This window comes from Sardina pilchardus, chromosome 15 (assembly GCF_963854185.1).
Source record: "Sardina pilchardus chromosome 15, fSarPil1.1, whole genome shotgun sequence".
NCBI lineage: Eukaryota > Metazoa > Chordata > Actinopteri > Clupeiformes > Clupeidae > Sardina > Sardina pilchardus.
In genome coordinates this window covers 21,607,638-21,630,152 of record NC_085008.1, presented here as the reverse complement: position 1 = coordinate 21,630,152, position 22,515 = coordinate 21,607,638, and the positions used below count along the sequence as shown (strand labels likewise).

General features: G+C 41.5%; 2 protein-coding genes across 4 annotated transcripts; both read right to left on the bottom strand.

The window, feature by feature from the left end:
- Window positions 1-2,029: 2,029 nt before the first annotated feature.
- LOC134101594 (uncharacterized) lies at window positions 2,030-4,134 on the bottom strand. The gene is made up of 8 exons (XM_062555301.1): window positions 3,803-4,134; window positions 3,617-3,704; window positions 3,470-3,535; window positions 3,232-3,293; window positions 3,004-3,142; window positions 2,620-2,745; window positions 2,340-2,434; window positions 2,030-2,183 (listed from the first exon to the last, which is right to left on the bottom strand). The coding sequence occupies exons 1-8, from the start codon at window positions 4,132-4,134 to the stop codon at window positions 2,060-2,062; spliced, it is 1,032 nt and encodes a 343-aa protein (XP_062411285.1). The 3' UTR covers window positions 2,030-2,059.
- A 4,892-nt stretch (window positions 4,135-9,026) lies between these two features.
- LOC134102701 (collagen alpha-6(VI) chain-like) lies at window positions 9,027-14,371 on the bottom strand. Of its 3 annotated transcripts, none has more exons than XM_062556893.1 (5): window positions 13,970-14,371; window positions 12,215-12,781; window positions 11,552-12,109; window positions 10,456-11,034; window positions 9,027-10,108 (listed from the first exon to the last, which is right to left on the bottom strand). In XM_062556893.1, exons 1-5 carry the CDS (start codon window positions 14,043-14,045, stop codon window positions 9,528-9,530), a joined length of 2,361 nt encoding a protein of 786 aa, XP_062412877.1. In that variant the 5' UTR covers window positions 14,046-14,371; the 3' UTR covers window positions 9,027-9,527. The 3 variants fall into 3 exon arrangements, with proteins under 3 accessions (XP_062412877.1, XP_062412878.1, XP_062412880.1); XM_062556894.1 differs by having other exon boundaries at window positions 12,215-12,647; XM_062556896.1 differs by lacking the exon at window positions 13,970-14,371 and having other exon boundaries at window positions 12,282-12,420.
- Between the last annotated feature and the right edge of the window lie 8,144 nt (window positions 14,372-22,515).

The following is a 22,515-nucleotide window of genomic DNA, read 5'->3' as shown; positions in this document are numbered from 1 at the left end:
TTTTTGGCTGTCTGTCTGTCGCTGTGTGTGTGTACTAAGATGGTGCAGGAGCTCCTGAGGACATATGAGACATCCTCAGCTGTGCCTACAGTCCATTCTGTAAGGAAAAAGACTGGAGTGAAGGGATGGCTCTCCTTCCCAAACCAAAACAACAGATAACAAAGCAGCCTACCTCACTATGTTAAACCACCATTTACAGAAAACAGACAAAGACATCTGAAGGATGGGCACCCTCGAAAGGGTAATAGCTTTTCCTTAATACCAATCTACCTTCAGGGAATGTTGGAGTGTAGCTACTTGTATTAAGTTCACTATCAGAAGCCTGAGCTAAGGCCTGGGGAGGCGTGTGGACAGCCATGGGACTAAATCCAGTCTGCTTGGCATTTAAAATATATCCAGTGAGCAAAATGACAAAAGTTTCGGTTACGCTTTACTTGACGGTGGTATGACATAACACACCGGGGCACATGAAGCTTGGTGGGCATGTAGCTCCAGTAGACTCAATAACTACCTGAACTGTGGCACAGAGGATGACGAAATGTTTATGGTATATTGGTCTTAAGAGCCCGCATAGATTTAATTAGCTTATAACCATTTATAACATTTGTGATTTGCACCCCTATGGTAAAAAATGAAAATGCAGTATTATATTGCTTTAATCGCCCCTATCTTCAGATGAAATGTTATGAACTGCACCAAAAATAAATGTATTTATGAGTACATTTAGTGACTGTACACCCATCGGCCTGCAATAAAGTATTTTATTTGTATTGGTTTTCAAAATAGAAAGTCCGTCGGATTGTAGAGGTGAGGGAGATAAATTCATTTGGTCCTGCGGGGAGAGGGGGAGAATGATGAGATCAAAGTTTTGCAAAATAACACAAAAGGAAAATAGTCATGGACTATTGGACTAATGGAATTTTAAAACAACATCCATACCTGCTCAAATGTCCACTGGTAAAAATGCACCTAGTCCATCTCTTTTGCGCCAAAACATGAGAAGCATCCCAAACGCCTAAACCACGATTTCTAAAACAGACAAATAAAACCCTTTCAGTGACCTCACACCAACATTTAGAGATGAATCATGAAGCTATGATGCAAAACATTGTAGATGCAAACCTTCTTAGAAGATTTCTTCTTGGTCTTGGTCTGAGTATTTGCTTGTTCCTTCCCTTCATCCTTTGACTGCTGGGAGTGTGCAGGGGTCACAGCAGCATTCATCTGCTGCCTCATCGCTGGATTCACAGTTGGCAGACGTGGTCCAGAGAGTGGCTCAAGCCTAGTAGACCTAGGGACCGCTGCATCAATGGAAACTGTGTTCGTCATGGTGCATGAGTCCAATGTAGCAGCCGTAGAGGGTCTCTGGTAGAACCTCTCTGCATCACCACGAAAGGCCCGTCCATCCCGTGGAGCACCGTACACATTCCAAAACAGTGCTTCTTCATCCATCTCCCTCAGGATGTTCATCCAGTCTGTTACACGATTAGCCAGAGACATTGTGTCCGGGTAATCAGACCCCAACTCGAGCAACATTTGACAGAAGTGAGCAGCGTGTTTTAGCCCTTTCGATCCTGAGATGAGAGAAGGAGAAATAGCGAAAGACAACAGAAGCTGAAATTAGAGCATCTGAGAGAAAATATGTTTGTAGATCAATGTTAAAGTTGTTTTAGTTTCTTTTCATTTGATTTGTAAAGTAGGATGTACCAAATGTTTCTCCCATCTTCGCAATAGTCTCCTGGCGACATTCAAACGAGCCGTGAAAACCACGGGAAGGCGGGGGCGCCAACACCATAGCAAGGTGGATACGCCAGTCTCTGCCACAGGCCTGTAAGAATCCATACACCAAAACATCGGTTTTGAACAGGTCATCAAGGTCTGAATCACTTTACTGTACATACAATAATAAATAAATATAAATAAATAGTAAAACAAATTAAAAATGGATTAACTAATATGAAAACTTTAAATTATTGGTAAAACAATAACTCTATCTGAAATAATTTCTCTGATTGCTGTATGCGCTGTGAACAACAGCAGTCCCAGTGATTAATAGTGTTCAGTGTGCTAAGTCCATGAATAAGTTCATATGACCACTCACAGAGGCCATGGAGGGGATCTCTCCCAACTGGACTTGATAGTACGTCTTCAGTGGATCCGCATCCTCGACACTATCAAAGCACCTGCAGGAACCACGAATAATACAGCATTCATAAATCAAACAAACCAAACAAAATAAACAAACAAACAACAACAAAGAATGACAGGAAACATTATGGTGAGGTACAGCAATGTCTTTTGATTGTGTTTTGATCTCTTTTATGAAGCTGTATGCCTACCCTTTCATCCAAAGAGATGGTTGAATACCAACAAAGCTGCCGAGAATGAAGGCATGGTGCATCAAGCCTCGCCTCATAGCCAGGTCCAGAGCTTCCTATAAAACAGATAATGGTTTACTATGACAACTTACATAATGGACAAATGTACAGACAGGCATGACATCTGCTCTGTCTCAGAGTTTCAGCATTTTAACATAAAAATCTATAAGCCTGAGCTTCATGTGTATGCACATGGTCTGTGATATATATACTGTACATGTATGTATGTAGAGGAGCATACCTCAGCCTTGCCAGCAATAAGGGCCATAGCTATGCTGGTGGTTCCTGCCGTGGGTCTTGAAGCTGCCTTGGCAAAGGTTTTCATTTTCAGCATCAGCAACTCAGCAATGTCACTGCCACTGACCACCTGGAATAATATGCATTTTTGATTAAATGATAGAATTCTTCAAATTGTCTTCTTACAAATGTTCTCTTTTGTGCACTGTTGAATGTAAAAATACATAGGGGGAAAATATCAGCTATTGAATGAAGTAATGCCGTTGTTGTGATTGAATAAAGTATGGCATTGCATATTTTCCTCCGTCACACCCTTCCATATCCATAGACATACACACACACACAATGACATGAAATACTGTACACATTTCTGGAGAGGCAGACTTACTCCGCCCATCTTGCAGACTAGAGCCAGGAGCCCCCAGCTCAGTCCAGGCCCGTCCATCTCCTGAAACCTCTCTGCCAGGACAAAATGCTTCCACTCCATCATGGCCACGCGATACACCTCCATCACAACAGGGTTGCAGCTGCAATAACATTTGGGTAAAACACCACTGATAGAACTAAGTAAGCATATGACATGACAACACTTTGACAAAAGGGTTTCACAACTCACGGCACAAAGGCTCCAGGGATGTCCATAACCATGCTCTCTTCTCTGGCCTCCTGCTCATAGTCCTGAATAATAATAATAATAATAATAATAAAACAGCTTTAATGACTGACTGACTATTATTACTGACTGAAATAAATGTTCTCTTTTATGAATATGTCCAAGGAAGAAAACCAGTGTGAATGTTAATCAAACTGAGATTGTTAAAAGTGTACAATCCAGTAATCCTCTCAGCACTCACCGACGACGACTCTTCCTCATCACTGTCACTGTCATCTGGGAGATCATTTGATGATTGCACCTCCCACTGAAAGATCCAGGATAGTAATGTCACTCTCAATAGCTATGTTTGTTGTGAATTTTAATGTCTGCATAGAAGGAGCCTAACCTCAAGACACTGGACAGTAAAGAAATCATGCTTGGAGAGATAGCCATACTTCTTTTGGTACCAGTTCCACCACTTGGCATGATGATCCCTTTTAATTAGATGAAAGCAGCAATTAAAACTGTAATTTAGCAGAGCATGTTTTTTTACATGATGACAAGTTTGTGAAACTTTAACATAAATTCTCACCCAATAAAAAGATAATCAGATTTAGTTGGATAAGAGGGTTCGTTTGAAGCAGAGTCTTCACCAGCGGAGCTCTCATCTACACTGGCTTCAGTCTGCATCTCCAGGGCGGACACTTTCTTTTCCAAATCCTCACATGTGGCACCTGAAGGAGTCCTTAACACGGTTTCCGTTAGTGATGCAGGCTTTCGCTCCTCAGACGGGCCTATCTTCACCTCTTCGGACGGGGTCGTTAATTCCTCACAAGAGGTGTTTTCTTCCTGGTCCCCCGGGGACGACGAGGGTAGGGGAGCACTGTGTTTACAGTGCTGGTCATCCCTATCGGGATTATCCATAGCATAGGTTAACGACTAGCCTGTTATATTTTTTTGTAAAGTAAAAACGGGACTACCTCTTCTGGGACTAGCGACAATAAGAAGTTTAGGAATTGAAACCTATTTTTATTATACTGTAATTCATATGACGTCACAATACAATAGATATAAACGGAATCTAACGTCACAATTAAACAAATCTATGTAATGTAGCCAACTGTGTCTTGGAGCCGAGCAGAGCAATCTAGAATCCTTGATTTGTAACGTTCATTGTAACGTGTTGTTCGCTATCTGTTTTTTTTTTTTTTTATTATTATTATTATATTTAAATATGTTTTAAATATACTTGGCCTATGTGCACACAGCTTACATCGCACAGCCTAGTAGCCTACAATAAAAACAGACCAATATTTTAACATTTCAACAGTAGAGGTCAGGTCTGGCTTCCTCCCATCACATCCCTGTTTATGTTTGTAGCCTAGGCCTAATATGCTGCATCCAGAAGGCTATAGTCTAAAATAAGCACAATATAATTGTGTGTAGTCTAACTATCGGGATTCAATAAATATTGGCCTATTGCCATGTCAACAAATTGATGCAACTCTCAGATAAATAGCATGAAGGACAGACATAACTGCAGAAAACAGACAATGAACAACAACCAATTTGCTACCCAGCAGACAGTGAACTATAGACCATACCCAGCAGACAGTAAAACTGAGTGAAAAAAGAGTGAAAAGGTGTCTAGTTACCTGGGATCTGTCTTTCTTTTGGAAGATTACAATCTTTGTTTTGACAAATTAACTGTTAGGGCCCAGTTCAGACAGAAGTGCTACTGTAGCCCTAGATCAGAGGGCGAGAGCAGCACCAGGTCATCTGCAAGGAGCAGGAATTTAACTTCTGTTTTGTTAATGGGGAGTCCTGCTGTTATCAATTTTCACAGCGCATTTGTTGTCAATATATACATGGATTTGATTATGTCATATATTTTACCCCCTACACCACTTTGTAAAGTTTTATTAAACAATCCATCATGCCAAATCAATAGGCCTATATACATGTAGAATGTTGAACAAACACTGGAGTGAACACTGGGGTAGGACTACGATAGACCGAACCTCCGGGTTTTGAACACTGGTTTTGAAGTAGACTATGAGCTAAACTTTCAGGCTTCTTCAAGACTTTCACAAAAAGATCCAAACATTCGTTCTGGAAAACAGCCATTCAAAATTCTAGAGCAGTGGTTCTCAAACCTTTTCTGTCATTCCCCACTTTGGAGGTGGGACATTTTCAAGCTCCACCTGACCCCTATCCTGGAAAATCCAGACCCTGGTAATCTTTCAGATTAAGGTTCTGGCCACGCCCACAAATAATCTAATGACCCAACTCGAGGAGCGGCATCAAGCATGCATTTGAAAATCTCACTGCACGCAACTGGATATCACTACGATCAATGTTTACTGACTTTGAAAGTAGCAGCGCTGTCGGCATCAGTTAAGCTCGCCTCTGGCTCGCCTGTATCAGGTACACCGATTTGATCGTTTTCCCCCAATGCCTGGGGTAAAAGTAACGTGCATCATTGCTCATTGCCAAAGTATCTTGCAGACACAATTCAAATTGTGCTCTTGCGAGAACTCTGGATTTCCAGGGCACCTGACCCCATCAACCTGACAAAATGGTAATGGTAAAATATTTTTAGGATCAGATCATATTTCGGTCTGTTTGAGACGTTTGTGTGTGCTTATCTTGTTTTAAATCTATGATCGTCCTTATTTTAAAAAGTAATTATTAAAGATTGGCAAAAAAACAATCCTCCTCATCATCGCATTGGATTGAATAACATTCACAGACTATTTTAAAAGTATATGAAAGGGCAGAACAGGGCACCCCTCATGTAAATACAGTAAGCTGTTGTGTACTGATGCTGGGAAGAGAGAAAATGGAAGGGGAAGGAGAGCAAGTCAGGATCCCAAAAAGAAATGGGCAGTTATTACATGGGAAGTTTATTCGTAATGTCTGAGCACTCAAATAGAATGGTATTTTACTGTAGAAATGCATTGCATGTTGCAACATTCTTCACTAGATTCAAGTTTCAGGTTTTGCCTGATTGTGTCCCTTAAGTGTGCAGAGTTGAATTTGTAAACATAGGATTTAGAATAGTGTATATGTGCCTCAGTGAGGAAGACAAGGAGTTGAGAGTGCCTCCAGGCCGGAACTCCAGACTGGGTTCTACGCCCTCTGGTGGTGAGAAGGAGAACCGCTGGAGCAGCGAGCTGAAGAACAGAAACAGCTCCAATCTGGCCAGCTGCTCTCCCAGGCATGCTCTCCGCCCTGAGAAAATTACACAGAAAACAATGCAATGCAGAATGCAATGACATAATGCAACAGCTCCGTATAGCTTCCAAAAAAATCCAAAGTAGTCGATGACCTCACACGCTACCGGACACTTCTGTAAAGATGGCCTTTTACAATGATAAAATTAACACTGCCAATGACACCTGGAAACTTTTCTCTAAACCTTCAATCAACTCAACCCTCCTAATTTTTCCATGAACAAAGGAAATTCTCTAACCAGTCCACTCTTAACCTGTCTCCTCCGCTTAAGGACACCAACAACACTGTGTGACGTGCAGCAGTCCTACCACATATCTCTCCTCACATATCTGTCTTGGCAGGGCGTGACCGAGTCAGATACTGCACTCTCACAACCTTTAGTGGTCTCTGGAACTTTATTTTCTGCATCAGCACCTTTCTCCGAGAATGAGGTATCCAAACTCTTTGACATGTAGCCATCCTACTACACGCTCGTTGGACCTCATACCAACAAACTTACTTCAATCCTTTACCCCAAACATGACATCAGCTATCACATGTTTGATGACCAACTAGCACTCTCTGATAACGTTGCCTTGGTTGCCCGGACGTGCTGTTCCATTCTCTAGGCTACATCATAAAAAAAAAAAAAAAAAATCAGGCCTTACCTGACTAAATATGCTACTCAACTCCTGATACGGGCCATAGCCCATAGACAGTAAGGTGTTGTCGCCAGCAATATAGCGACTGCGTTGATGTATGCAACTAAATAGAAATCAACGGACAATGCGGTATCAGGTGTCCAATATCTATGGTATACTCCCCAAGTAATTGTTGGAATGACACATCTCACCTTTGCCATTTCTGCAAGGAAACAATCAATGTAGTCCCTAGAGTTTGAAGGATCAAAGTCTACTTGGTGGTCCTCAACTTTTTTCTTTACAAAAGCAATAACTCCTTTCCAAATAGAAAAGAATTTCCTGTGTGGGCCAGGCACTCTGCGCATTATCCATGGGAACAAGTTGTACAACTATGATCAACCCTGAATAACTCTTATGAAAGTAGCCCATATGTCACCACTCACCACAAGTAGGTGGTCCGAAGAGCAACAAATCAACTTTGTGTGGTCAACAGTTGAAATGGTTGTCACTTGTACGACTAGGCCTACCTTGACAAACTGTAGATGAATTTTGGTGAGGTCAATGTGATGTACGTCGCCGATAAAAGGCAATGACCATGGTCCAGGAGGGAAATTCTTGGGTGGTTTGTTTTTTATGTATTCAAACAGCAGGAAGGAAATTGAGAGACAAAGTAAAAAAGTCTTGATGTCTAACAATTGCAAAATGTGCAATACTGCTGCCATGTTAGGCTACTTGCTCTGGTCTAGCAAGGTCTAGCAAAGTAACCTGTCAGTTATAGGCTATGTGGAATGTGGATTTACACCCACCCAATGGACCTTATACTTGGAAGGCTCGTTAGCCAGCTCATTTATTTCTAGGCTGATTCGGTGCAACATCCAACAAAACCTAGATAAGCGGTTAAAGTGGATTTTTTTGCTGTCTGAATTTAGCTTGACTTAGTTTCATTATAGAGATGGCACACACATTGCCATGGCAATTTATTCTGTGCGCTTAAGCACTATTAGAGTTTTACGTGGGGACGTGGGGTAAAATGATTTTACCACAGGACATTTGTAATATAAATTGCCAATTCGCAATTTACCAGAAATGGGAGGGATAACTGAATCCACGCACTACGGTCACCTCCCTGTCGCCATGTGCGTGATATGTTGCAAATCAATGCTCTTATCGCATTCGTGCAACATGGCCTCCCTGAGTAATGTTTACTCAGTAGTTTAGTGTCAATTTCAAATGTGTTTGTTATATGCTCTATACAACTGTAGGAAACAATGACATGTTTGTGGTCAGCCTCGGGTATTCTACTAGTCTGGCTATCACCATATTATACAGGCTACTACTGAAAAAATATCACACCCCCTTTAGCAAAATTAGATTGGCAGTGCGAGCGGGGCGCTTGTGGCGTGCCACTTGTGGTCCTCTGTTGGACTAGGGCCTACCATCTTGTCTAACTTGTCATGAATATTAAGAAAAGACATGACATGTTATTAACATGATGGATGAAGTATAACTGAACACATGAAAACAACCAATAGTGGGGCATTTTGTTGGCAACCCACCAGCGGACCGCCAGAGAACTGATGAGCAAAATGCCAGAGGACTGCCAGATCTGTCCCCAGTGGGCCGACAGTGATCCACTAGCCTCTTACTGCCTAACTTACTTCAAATTCACCCTCCTTGTCGATTACATTGGTAACCTTCTTTACCTTAACCAGGCAAAATCATCACCCTGGGGGTGGTTGCCTTGTATTATTTATAGTGCGTTCATACCGCTGGGAAGTGGGAAGGTTCTCACTTCTAAACTCCCCACTTCCGAAGTGAGAGCGTTCACTATTTGCCTGGGTAATCTCCCCAAGCCCCCACTTCAAACTGGGAAGTTCTCAGTTACTGTAGGTGTGACGTACACCCCATAAACTCTAGCATTCTCCTACATCAGTTGCTCATGAACGCACCAATATCAAATAAAATCAAGTCAAGTTTAATAGCGCATTTCATACACAGGTCATTCAATGTGCTTTACATAAACAAAACCAAAAAAGTAGTAGCAGAAACTTGTACAATCTTACAAGATGAAATTAATTCATTTTAAAAGTTATCAGAGAGAAAATCATGTCCATGCTTTGGAATACATTAGAAATGAATGCGGGTCTTTTTTGACCCATGTCTGCAAAATAATGGAAAAATCCCAAATCAATGTTTATTTATAAGATACAAAAGTTTTTTTAAAAAAAAGGTAAAAAAAAAATAGTGTGCTTAAAACACTACTTATCAACTTTTAGAAAATAGTATAAGGTTAAAGGTATTATTTCAGAAGCTGTAAGAGAGAAAGCCACATCCATGCTTGGAATTACATTTGAAATGAATGCGGGTGACGGGTCACTTGTGACTCATGTTATGTATTAGACAGGGTTTCAATAGCTTGTGCATTAAAGGGTTATGATTGTGAAATATCATAACATTTGCTCAAACATCTGAGTCAGCTGGCTCGCAAACAGTTTCCACCACTTTTGTCTTGATTTCTTCAAGGACACGAAAGTCATTCACAATGAAGACCCTGTCCGGAGTACCAGCAATCTGAATCAGCTCATCCCTGTGGATGTTGCCCACTCCAATGACATACACATCCACTTGCATGGCTCTGAGCAGCCTTGCCTCTTCTTCCACTGCACCATGTGATTCGCCATCGGTGATCACAATAAGGTTCTGTGAGACACCCTTGTTTCTCCGGCTACCGTTTGCAGTCTGGAAGAAGCGCTTCCGGGTGAACTCAAGGGCCCGTCCGATGTCCGACGTCAGTTGTCCTAATTGATCAATGGCATCAATTTTGGCGTGTGCTGCGGCTTCACTGTCGACCTCGTTGAGATGGAACTCTTTCTTGGGGAAAGAGCTAAACTGAGCTAGGGCCACCTGCACTGCCTCTGGTTTGATGTGGAAGCTTCTCACCACCTTTTTCATAAACGTCTTCATGATGCCAAAGTCCGCAGCACTGATGCTGCCGGAGCTGTCTGTCAACATGACCAGGTCTACCTTCTTTTTCTGGCATGCTAAAGAAAAATCATAATTTGTATTTTATGTCGATTTGTTTTTCACTTTCACACTTAAATTGTTGAGATTAGAAATTACTTCCAGATTACACATCCGAATTTAGGTCATATGCTTGCAATCATTTTTGAGTACCAGTACCAATTACATTTATTCATATAGTTTCAGTGAACATTGATAACAAAACACATGGTCTCAATACTCTTTTCAAAAAAGTCCCCACCCTCTAGAATATACACAAAGGTGTCAGTAGCGTAGATAAAATGAAATAAGAAGAAAGCTTTAGCAGATAATCCAGACGAAATGGGGGCACCTGAGACTGTTTACTTAATTAAAAAAAATAACTTACTTGGTTTAATATCTTTACAAAGCTCACTGGAGATGCTCTTGTGCAGGAACTCCAAAGCATCATAGTCTTCCACATAAAACACCTTTCTTCTGTCTCCACCAGTCATGATCGCAAGCTCACTCATGTTGGCCCCTGCCACGCCGATGGCATATATTATGATCCCATAATTGATGATCTCATTCGACCACACAGGCAACACAACAGGATCTGTTGCTGCTCCATCAGTAATGATGAAAAGGATCTGATTTACGTCCTCCTCCCGACGGCCGCCATATTCTTTTCCAAAGTAGTCCAGTGCATAGCGAAGGGCAGCTCCTGTGAATGTGTTTCCACCTGGTTTTGTAATGTTTGTTATGGCCGTTCGTACCTCCCTTGAGGTATTGTACTGGTTTAGGGTGAACTCCGACTTCGCACTGTCCGAGTAGACAATTGCACCAAAACGGACCAGACTCTCTCCAATATTCATGCTGTTCACAAAAGAGATCATAAAGCTTTGCAAGCTCTTGTATTGATCCGCACTGATACTGCTGGAGCCATCAACAAGGAAGATCATGTCTGCCACCTCTGTCCTTGTGCAGTCTAAAAGGGAGTAGAAACAAAACAGTTGTGTTTATGTTGTCACAAAGGGGCTTAGGGCGTTCAGGAGTCAGGTATACTTATACTCAGATACTCTTCTGCTACGGGTGAGGTGAGAAACCAGTTGTGTATTTGTGAGAATCGAGTTGTGTATGTGTGTATGAGAGAGATAGTGTTTGTTATCCAAAGCAATTGTGTCAAATACACAATGTCAATGGATGGACATTTTATTTGGACAGTTTCTTGGATTAATTCTAATCCTTCAGGCTACCAAAAGGACCAAAAATCCTTTAGTGAAGATTTTCATTCCTTTCCTTCAGTCTAGCCTTAATTAATGTATGGGAAAATGTGTGTAGAGCTTTACTTTTATAGTTCATACAGTACAATGACAATGAAGAAGAGGACAGAAGAAAGAACATACAGGTAACAAATTCTTCAGGCACTCTTTCTTTTTTGTAAACAAGTAGGAACATATATTTTCTGTATAATTACAAGCATTACTGCGACCACAACCACTTACCAGTGTCAGGATGACAGATCTTATCGAAGATCTCATCCTCCAAAAACTGGAGGGTGTCAAAGTCTGTCTCTGTAAACACCCTGTCTGTGATGCCACTGATCTCATTCAGATGGGTTATGTTGGCACTGCCCACACCGATGGAGTAGATGGCCACATTGTTGTCTCTCAGAGCCTGTGCAGGCAACTTAACGGCATCTTGAGCTTCACCATCTGTTATGACGATCAGGATCTTTGGGACATTGGGGCGCCCGCCTCTTGAGGTGTCAAAGTACTGGGAGGTGAAGCTGAGAGCTTGACCAGTCAGAGTTCCCCCACCCAGTTGCTGCATGGCGTTCACCTTCTGCACAAGGTCATTCTGGGTTTGGTTGCTGTCGAGAGAAACCTCCTCCCTCTGGTAGCTGCTGAACTGCAGCACCCCCATGCGCACCGAGTCTGGCCCAATGACGGACCGCATAATTGTGTTGTTAATGAAGGCCTTCATCATGGGGAAGTCTTTGGGGTTGATGCTTCCAGAGCTGTCAACCAGGAATATGACATCAGCCAGCATTTCCTTGCATGCTGCATGGGAGAAATCAAAGCTTGGTCAAACCGATTCACAGGACACAGCTGGAAAATATTATATCAATTCATACACTTCAATCATTAAAAATACATTTGGTTCACCTGTTTCAGAGCATATGTGTGTCACAATACTGTTCATGAGAGGTCTAAGTGCATCAAAGTTACTGACCAAGAACCTTCTCTTAGGATGACCGCAAATGTCCAGCAACTCGTCGATATTGGCAGCCTTCACCCCAATGGCAAAAATGGTGACGTCCTGTTGGCGTAATCTCTCTGCTGCCGTTTTGACAACATCATTGTCACTCGACTCCCCATCCGTTATTACAATAAGGTACCTCGGTACTATATCACCACGCGCCTTTACAGCCTCCTCAAAATACGGACTCATGAAATTTAAAGCAGCTCCTGTATAAGTATCCCCTCCAGTTTGTTTGACAGCATCCACAGCCTTCTTCAAAGACTTTTTGTCTTTGTAATCGCCCAGGTTGAACTCCAGGTTAGGACTGGAGGAGAACTTTGCCAGACCAACACGTACCTGTTTTGGTCCAATAGGAAACATCTCTATAAATTCCAAAATAAACTTTTTCATTTTGCCAAAATCCCTATTGGCAATGCTGGATGATTGGTCAATCAAAAAAAAGACATCTGCTTCCACTGTTTTGACACAGTCTACAAGACAACAAGCAAACAGAACATACTATAAAAATTTCAAAATCACATTTTATCTCACGTCATAAATGCAGCTAGCACTGCTGTGGACACTGACCTCGTTTCAGTGGTGGTGGTGGGGGTGGTTTCGTAATGTCACGGCAAATTATTTTTGTCAGATGTGATTCCATTGACTTTTTTCACAAAATCATCAATGGATACCACATAGTTCCTAACTGAGTTGGTGGCCATCTCTATCAGTTCTTTCTTAGATGTATCTTTAACACCCATAGATATACTGTATTGATTAGATGTCGCCTTGAGCTTCTAAGCATAGGCCTACAGTACGTTAACACCGGCGCCATCTTGGAGCGGGGATCTGAAGCTCTAAACTAGTTCACCCGTGTTGTCCAGGGTTACATATTTAGCTACTTTTGGGCATCCCGAGTGATTAAAATCTTATCTATTGACTAGCGACAAATTTGGCGACTTCTCATAATGACGTCAAACTCCGTTTCTCAGTTGAAACGTCAGAAAATCACCTTTATAGTGGCTTTTCCATTTGTGAATTACTCTAAACTACATCGCATTCGCATTCGCCAAACGCATCGCCACATGATTATCAAAGTAATGATTGGCCTATGTAGGCTATTATCAGACCGTGTTAAAGCACAGAAGTAAATGTTCAAACAGTCAACGAGACAAGCAGCAGCCTCAGGGTCCGCCATTGTGTCAAACCTGGTTGAGTTCAGAGGCGGTCGTGAGCTAGAGCAGAATGAATGGGAGTCTATGGGGCTAGACGGGTAAGTTTATCTTCATCATTTTAAAAAGCTTAATTTTTCTCTGGACTCAACGTAAATACACGTTTGTCAGTTGAAACAAACCAAAACATTATGAAATCGCTTGAGATTTTGACAATTTATGGTGATTTAATTTTCGATAGATCTTTGCCTGTATTGACGCCAATGCATTTAAGTGGAGTAGATCCCCGCTGCAAGATGGCGTCTCTATTGACGCATTCCTTCCTATGAACAGCAGTAGCCTAGTCAAGGCGACATCTAGTCAATATAGCCTATATGTTTAACACCCACTCATAAGTGAAAGAAAAGCGATCCGATTGACAGTTGTCCTACCCTAATTATTACCATGCAAAGTCAGAAAGTTCCTGATAATCATAGGACATCTGTTTTGTTTCGGAGATACATTTACCTGTTCTTTGTGATGCACTCAGGAGAAAACAAGATGCTGTGATCATGGCACCGAAAAGAACACAAGTATTTGCCATGTTCACAGTATTTCTGAAAGTCTGAAATAAATAACATGTAAAAGACAATGACTTTGTGTAAAGAAGTTACTGGTATTTCACCGCTTTAACCCTCTCTGGTGGTACTTCTGATGCAAACAGATGGGTGCGCAGACAAACATGTTATGTAAACGGAGACCAACTATGGTAGGGGTCAGGGGGAGTTACCGCACTCGGGTCCAGTCCAGTTAAACAGACCTACTGTGAAAGCAACCTTAATAGAAAGTATAATGATCTCAAAGTATAATGATCTGATTTACCCTACTGTAGCTGCTGCATTTTGAAGCACCTGAAGCTGTTTGATAGTCTTTTTACAGTGGGTACGGGTTGAGAATGCACCTTCTCCCGCGGGACTCCCGAAGAGATCCCGCAGGCCGTCAAGCCGATTTTTTTCGAGCCTAAGGCAATGTACCCAAACAACCACCAGGTGGCAGAAAGTTTCATCCCGCATTTCAAAATGATGAAGACCGCATATCCGTCAATAGTCGACTCGTTAATCTCATTTAATCATTACAATGAAGGTGATGACTGGCGAAATTATTCAAACAACGTTTCAATGAACCATTGTTGAAATGAATGAAAATGGTTATAGAAAATCGCCTACAGCCTAACGCCGACACAGCTGATTCTTTGATTGATTCTAAGCTGTTTTGATGTAGGGGATGGGTAAACTGGCGCGCTACAAACATGCTACCAATCAAATGTAATATTAGTAGGACTAGCCTACTTAGACACTTTAGTCATAGGCAACGTTGCCATGTTAATTTGGGCTAGAAGTGCTTGCTTGTGGTGGCGCTCCTGTCCGCTGCTTCTCCCGAATTGTGTGGCAAATTTGTCAGCAATCAGCTTAAATGTCAAATCATATTTATTTCTCTTTGTCGCCATGGTATTGGGGGAAACGCGGAGAAACGAGATGGTCAGTCCTCGTATTTTTTCTTCGCGTTTCGTTATAAGAAATATATAAGTAATAGTTGGTCTTCTTCCGTATTGAACAGATAGGCTACGGGACGCTCTTTGTTCCGTATTTTAAGGAACTACTCAATGCACACACACTACAATGAAAAACACACAAAGAAATCACTAAACATATAGCCTACAACCTAATGACACTTTAATGCAGCGTTTCTCAAACTATGGGCCGCGAAACGTGGAGACTGCTGCTGGTCCGCGAGACATGGGGTGAAATTAGGTCCGGTCATCTGATAATTTGCTGCGCAATTGACCAAGCAACCGCGGACCGACAGAAAAAGAAAGCAAACGTTGCGGCGGAAATGCTTCCTAATTTGATGTGTTTAAACATAGAGACATACAATTAGGTGTGTCTGTTATTATGATAATTTTCGAGCATAACTGCTTGTCCATAGCTCAGTGACAGGTGTTAATAGCCTTGCCATAAGCACTGCTGCAGGTGCTTCTTTTATTATGCGGTTAGAGCATATAAGCGCTTACTCATATAGACTATAACTCAGGGACAGGTGCAAAACCACCAACTGGGATGGATCGAAGGGCAAGCAAGCACTGCCACACAACGTGAAGGCCTTTGTGTTGTCAAACAGAAAGTTTCCTACGATGGGGAGAAGTGGCCGCAAGGACTGCATCGATAAGATCAACGAATACAGTAATGTTTTACAACCCAGCTGGTATCCGCTGTTCATTCCGACATATCCCCACTCGGCGGTAGGCCTAGGCCTATTTAACTTTTTTTTTTTCAAACAACGTGCCATTCCGACATGAGGTCATTAATAGGCTATTAATGTCATAACTATTAGGCTATCATTAGGCTTACTATGCATGCTGTAGGCAGCTATGAGGCCACTGAGATCTGGACCTCATCGGTTTTGTGAAAGCCGATTGGAAATACTTAAGTTTAGAGCGAACGTTTCAACTATGTTTGCCATAGACAAAAACACTCAAATAAAACAATAGCCTAAAAAATAACTGCATGCGTAATGGACACGGCTCTATATCCTAAATAATTTTCGAGGTTCGCCATTTGGTAATATGACCTATCCTTACTGACAATAATTTAGATTGAGCACAACTAAAGTTGCACGAAGGCAAAATACAGTCCTAAAAGCCTATTCTATATAGCCTGGCCAATATTGTAGATGTGCAAAAGCAGCATTTGCGTGCGTGCTTGCCGGTGAGGTGTAGCCTACAAAAATGAGCATAACATCTGATTATTAAAGTATGGCTATAGGATATAGGCTAGAGAAGAGTTGGTTTAAAATTCAAGTGTAGTAAAAAAGTTTGTGCACATCCCCGGTCAAGGTGCAGAACAAGAGTAGGCTAAATCATAAAAAAAATGGAAAAAGGTTCGCACACTTGAAATCCTTCTTTTATAGGATATAGGCTAGAGAAGAGTTGGTTTAAAATTCAAGTGTAGTAAAAAAAGTTTGTGCACATCCCCGGTCAAGGTGCAGAACAAGAGTAGGCTAAATCATAAAAAAAATGGAAAAAGGTTCGCACACATGAAATCCTTCTTTTTTGATTTGATTTGGTCTTCTTCAGATTAAAATTCAAGTACGTGCGCTATTTAACCCCTCGAGACCGACTGCAGTCTGCTGACACAGCCAGACGACTCTCCCAACCCATTCATTCGTTTTGGCCGATATAATCCATTCATTCGTTTTGTGCGTAGGCCTATATAGATTCCTGCATGCTGCATTACCGTGACCCTTAGCCTACCTTGTGGATGATTTTTTCTCATTGGAATACAGCAGGACAGAATGCCTTTTATCTAACAAACGCAAAAGCTGAGATTGTTGGAAGGACTAGGCTACTCAACAAACTTGTTTTTCGTTTCTGGGAGATCTCGTTATCGTTTTGGATTGTCGAATTTTTATACTTATTGTTTGGACTTATGGACAATGAACTTTGAGGGGTGGTTGTTAGTGCTTTACAAAGCTTTGTGTTAATAAGTGTCGGTCCTCCTATCCTTCAGCTCACTGCGCGATGCAGTTGCGCATAGTGGCCACGAAGTCATTAACTGTTTACGACACAATACATGATATTTGTGTTTTTCGTTTCTTAGATTTAATGCATGTTTGACATGTAAACAGGCCTTCAGTCCGTTAACTTAAGGCCTTCTTTTGCATGGGGTTGCTCGCATCCGCCCGTAACCTAGACTATTATGTGCGTAGTGGCTGCATACTCTTATAATAAGAGGCAAATTGTTACAGGACAACTTAAACTGACTTCCCCAATGCTTCCCCGCAGCACATTACATTTTAATATAGGCTAATATAGGATGAACAAAGTCTATGCTATATTAAATCCAGTAGCCTAATAATTCTATGTGCCACGTCCGATTTCGCAAGTGATGTAGTAGGCTACGTTTAAACATCGACAAACGTCTGTGAGACTACCCATTTCATGAAGAGCAATTGTCTTGTGCGATCATTCCCCCTCCCCCACACTTGTCTAACCAGTTCACTAGACATTATAGCCTACCTGTATGCGGCATTGGACGATTGCCTCCCTTCCCCCTCTCTCTCGACAGACACTTCCTGACACTAGGGCTCGGGATCATGACATCAAAACTTCGCGGGCACAGCCACATTGGCAGCTTCACTCCTTAGTTTACTATGGATTACTATGGATTTACTCCCGCCTTTTAGTGTGTTCCTGTTACTTAGTTTTTGCCTTCTTGGTAGTATGTTGCTGTGTAGTGGGGTGTAACAGTGCAACCCACGATCGCAAGAGGAAAAGAATAAATCGCTACTATTTCTGCTTCTTGTCTTGTGCATCTGAATGAATGGATATTACGTTCAGTGCGCTACCAAATGGCGGCGATATTCCTAGAATGCAAGGCGTGTGCCCGAGCCCTATTATGTAAATGTAAAAATGTGTGTGTGTGTGTGTGTGTGTGTGTGTGTGTGTGTGTGTGTGTGTGTGTGTGTGTGTGCGCTGAACCACGAATTCACATATTAACTTTTCTTTTCAGCAGACATCGCAATCATAAAAAAATCGCAAAACTTTTTAATAAAATAATGCCTCTTGTCTTAATGGGTTCCGGAGGTTCGTAGAGTAAGTTTTGAACCCCGGTCGCTGACGTATGATTAAGATGCCTCAACCATTTACGCCACAGTTCGAGTGTCAATTTCTTCGCACTTAGCCAAGAAATATAAAGGATTCAGTCAGTCGAGTTCATTTAGCCTATTCGCAGCATGCACTTGAAACGCCGATCAAAAGTTCTGACATGTTAAACTGACGTTAGTCATTAATTCACCACATGATAAAATGCTGTTATATTGACGCACACGGTAGTCTATGTCTATCTCTGAATCAACATGAACATGCATAACGAGATCCATATATTCTAAGTTGCTAGAAACTTCTTTTGCGGAGCTAGGCCTACTAGTCGATGGTTACAATGAATCACCCTCACTGCCCTATCGCATATCTGACCATCCATTGTTATAATGTTACAAAATGCGCGATCTTCTCCAATCATGTAGCCTACGGTTATAAGTAAAGTGACATGATAGGCATGTAGGCCTATTAAAGATATTTCTGTTAAATACGTTTCATTTTCAGTTGTCAAAAGTGGTGGGGACAAAATCTGTGATAAAGTGCTGGGTAAGCTACCCAGCGTCGCCGGTTAAAATGAACATGCCTCCGTTTTAAAATAGCCTATAGGCCTACACATTTCTAAGTATTCCTAACATAAATGTAGCCTAAATGTCCATCTTGTCCATCTCTTTCGTCTTCGCCTTGACAATAATAGCCTATTCACGGAAATGCGGTCTTGTAACCGTAATGAATTAATGAATTAATCTAAGGTTGCCTATATCGAGTCTTTCAGGTTGAATTGAAGGCTTCTAAAACCATTTTCATTAATTTCAACAATGGTTTATTGAAACGTCGTTTGATTATAATTTCGCCAGTCATCACCTTCATTTTAATGATTAAATGAGACGGATTAAATGAGACGGATATGCGGAGCATTTCTCTCCCCCTCCATTGACCAAAACGTTGCTCTGGCATCTCTGCTGGACTGACTGAGTTATAGGCTACGTCGAGTGAGAGAGCCAGCTGTGAGGTAGCCTACGCTGTAAAACATTCGAAAACTCTGAAACTGCAATCTGACATGCCGAGCGTGATGTCTCTTTTCTCCGCTTGTCACCAGCGCGGTGTCTTCGGGTTTTTCCGTGTTTTCCGGTATGAGCCGAACCTTCCTTTTATTAAGGCGGTCTTATGTTGCCCCCTTGCGGTTGCAGTTTTAATTAAAGTCCCGATGCTTCGGGAGTCCCGATGTGCGGGAAAGAAAGGAGCATTCTCAACCCGTACCATCTGTAGGAAGGCCTGTGAAAAGTCCATTGCCATTATCAACCCTTCAAGAGATAAATGTTTTCTAAATCATGTTTTGACATCAGCCCTCTACCGTTTGGCAATATTTTTAAGGGGGTAAAAAGCTGATTTATGTTATGATTTATTTCATGTGGCTGTTGAAATTTTGATCACTGTCAATTAATAGGCTACACCAATATTTTTTAACAGTACCCTTTGCTTTCAATCCTTTTGTGTCACGGAAAGTGGCAACCCTAAGTCTTTCTAGCCTGACTCTCGCCAGACCCTTGTAGTTCCGCCATGCTCCACCAGAGGCGTTTCGCTGAGCTCCACACAAGGGTCTGGACGCGAGGGCAATCCAAACCCCTGCCACAGTGATCAAAAAATGAGCAGCCAATCAGGAGCGCCGAAGCGAGTGTTTGATTCAAATAACAATGGCGGCACGCAGCGAGGAGTCTTGTGCTGACATTGATTCTGCTATTTCAACCGTTTTGTCGAATCTATCGAGTATTCATTCTTTCAGAGAATAGTTTTGAAGACATTTATTGGTGGCAAGGATGTTTTTACTCTTCTTCAGACCGGGTTTGGCAAGAACTTGAAGAAGCCTAGCACGTCATTCAAGATAACAGGCAAGTGGTTTATCAAATCACATGCGAGGATGTTTTACAAGGACCCGCCTTCAGAAATACATCTCCTATCGAGAAGTCCCAGATCCTTGTGTGAAGCAGACAGCGAACTACAGGATCTGGCGAAAGTCAGGTTAAAGTCTTTCCACCTTTTTGCCAAATATTTTTCTTTAGATTTTCTTTATTACCGAGTGCTTCTACCAAGTGCCTCCATACAAGTGATCACCCTGTATATGGTCCTGAAGAATAAATGCACTAAATGTACACTAAACGCCCTAGTCTGGCTATCACCATACTAAGCAATCGTTTAATATTGAACAGGAGTCTGTGCTTTATTTCTGCAGCACAAGAGGCGTGATCAATGGGCAAAGTTCAAATGATTCTGTTTGCTTTTGGATAGTCCTTCAACCAATCAGCCCAACGATCCCAGTGTGCCTTTTGGATAAGCTAGTTTGTGATTGGACCCAGAAGATGTGAACAGGAAGCTGGAGAGATAGATGTGCAGGTATCCAGCCTGAGCTGCAGGGTGAAATGCCCTGCCATTGAGTCATTTCTGTCTGTTGTGTTTCCACTGTTTAAGACCTACATAAGCAGCCTTTGCTGCACAATTGCAACGCTAATTAGACTACAATGGCACAGATACAGACGGTTAGAAGGTTGCCGCCCCCTCTGTGGGGGAAAACATGCTAACATGCTAACATCACACATGAAAGTCAATGGGCTAACTCGCTAGCAGAAAACAAATGTTTTCCCCCACGGGGGGGTGTTTCAGCCATGGTAACTGGGGGCGGTAACCACGATTATGTCGAGATGCCGTCTGTATGTATAGCAGCTGTAGCAAATAGGCTACTCTCCTCACACTGACACGCTTCTGCTAAATCCTTTATCATCCTTTTTTTGTGTACAGTAGCCTATGTATTCAGCGACTTTTGTCAGGGACTGGGGAAAGGACCCAAATGCACAAAACAGAGTGCAGTATATTTAGTAAAAACAAGATTTTACTTCCAACAGAACAGCAGACAAGGAACAAAATACTAAAGAGCAATCATTGAGGAAACAAAAACATTATAAGGTGACATGATCTGATAAAGAAACAAGGGAACATCAGGGTAGAAAAAAAGCCACAAATGACTGGCTATGACAAACAGAACTAGAAATGCAATTCCAAGGAATTACCAGTGCATGAAAATGCAAAAATTGATAGATAATGTAGATATGGTTACTAAGGTGTAGCTAGGGTAAACATGGTGGTTGCATAGTTTACAGAGAGTTGATAGTGTGAAGGTAGACAGTTTAAAGCTGAAACATTCCCAGTTCTAACTTAACTAATGATTACTATTCATGTTAAAATGCTAACTATGCTCACAGTGTTAACCAGGTTGATTAGCTAACTTAGCTAATGATTTCTAGCAGTTATGCTAAACATGCTAACTATGCTAGCAATGCTAACTATGGTAACAATGCTAACTTAAACTAACAATGCTAACCAGGTTGATTAGCTAACTTAACTGATGATTTCTAGCAATAATTCTAAAAATGCTAACTATGCTAACAATGCTAAAATTGCTAACAATGCTAACCAGGTTGATTAGCTAACTTAGTTGATGTTTTTTGCAGTTATGCTAAAAATGCTAACTATGTTAACTATGCTAACCATGCTAACTTGCTAGTGAGGACTTTTATTTTGAAACATTTGTTGCTAGGGTATCCATGGTGGCCACTATCAGGAAACAAGAAGTTACTGCAGTATAATCATGTTGGTTGCTATGGAAACGGTCATAAACACTTAATTTTAATGGTTGATATATTGGTTGCTAGGTACATGGAGTTTTCGTGTAGTTGACTGGAGGCATAGTTCTAGTTGATAACTGACAGTTGGAATGGTTGAACAGTTAAATAGTTGAGTAGTTACAATGGTTAAATGATTTAATAGTGTATTATTGCAGTGAGGACCTTTATTTTGAAACAGTTGTGGACAAAGGAAGTAGTGAAACAGGATCTGTAGTCTTAATGAGATTGTATGCTTAAAGCCTGAGACAGAAGGTGCCTCTCATATAGTGTTTACGCGTCCTCTCTCGCTCCTCGATCCTCACTGATCTTTCTTTATGTAGATCATTGAGGATCGAGGAGCGAGGGAGGGCATATAAACGCTGCTTGAGAGGCACCCACAGTAGCCTAAATACTTTAAAAGTTGTATGTAGATAGTCTAATTAATGTTGATAGATAGAATGTTTAATGGATGTTGATAGGCAGATTGTTTAATAGATATTGATTGACAGTTTAATGGGTGGATGAGTGAATGGTCTGAAGAAGATGAATGGATAGAAGGTTGGATGGAATGTGCCTTATATTCTTGTTAAGAGAGACACTGATACAGCTCTCTGAGAGTTGTTGATACAGGTGTAATCAATTTAACTGGCTAGTCTTAAGAGAGCCAGAGTGTACGCTTAAAGCCTGAGACAGAGTAAATCATTTAAAAGTTGAATGTAGCTAGTCTAATTAATGTTGATAGACAGAGAGTTTAATGGATGTTG

What these genes read in the sequence shown, in the direction of transcription:
- LOC134102701 (XM_062556893.1), bottom strand. Translation starts at nt 14,045, where the DNA reads ATGGCAAATACTTGTGTTCTTTTCGGTGCCATGATCACAGCATCTTGT. An exon ending in GATCTGTCATCCTGACACTG is followed by an intron (nt 11,035 to 11,551) that starts GTAAGTGGTTGT and finishes ACTCCCTTTTAG; the next exon opens with ACTGCACAAGGACAGAGGTG. An exon ending in TTGTAAAGATATTAAACCAA is followed by an intron (nt 10,109 to 10,455) that starts GTAAGTTATTTT and finishes ATTTTTCTTTAG; the next exon opens with CATGCCAGAAAAAGAAGGTA.
- LOC134101594 (XM_062555301.1), bottom strand. Translation starts at nt 4,134, where the DNA reads ATGGATAATCCCGATAGGGATGACCAGCACTGTAAACACAGTGCTCCC. An exon ending in TTATTGCTGGCAAGGCTGAG is followed by an intron (nt 2,435 to 2,619) that starts GTATGCTCCTCT and finishes TCTGTTTTATAG; the next exon opens with GAAGCTCTGGACCTGGCTAT. An exon ending in CCATCTCTTTGGATGAAAGG is followed by an intron (nt 2,184 to 2,339) that starts GTAGGCATACAG and finishes TGGTTCCTGCAG; the next exon opens with GTGCTTTGATAGTGTCGAGG.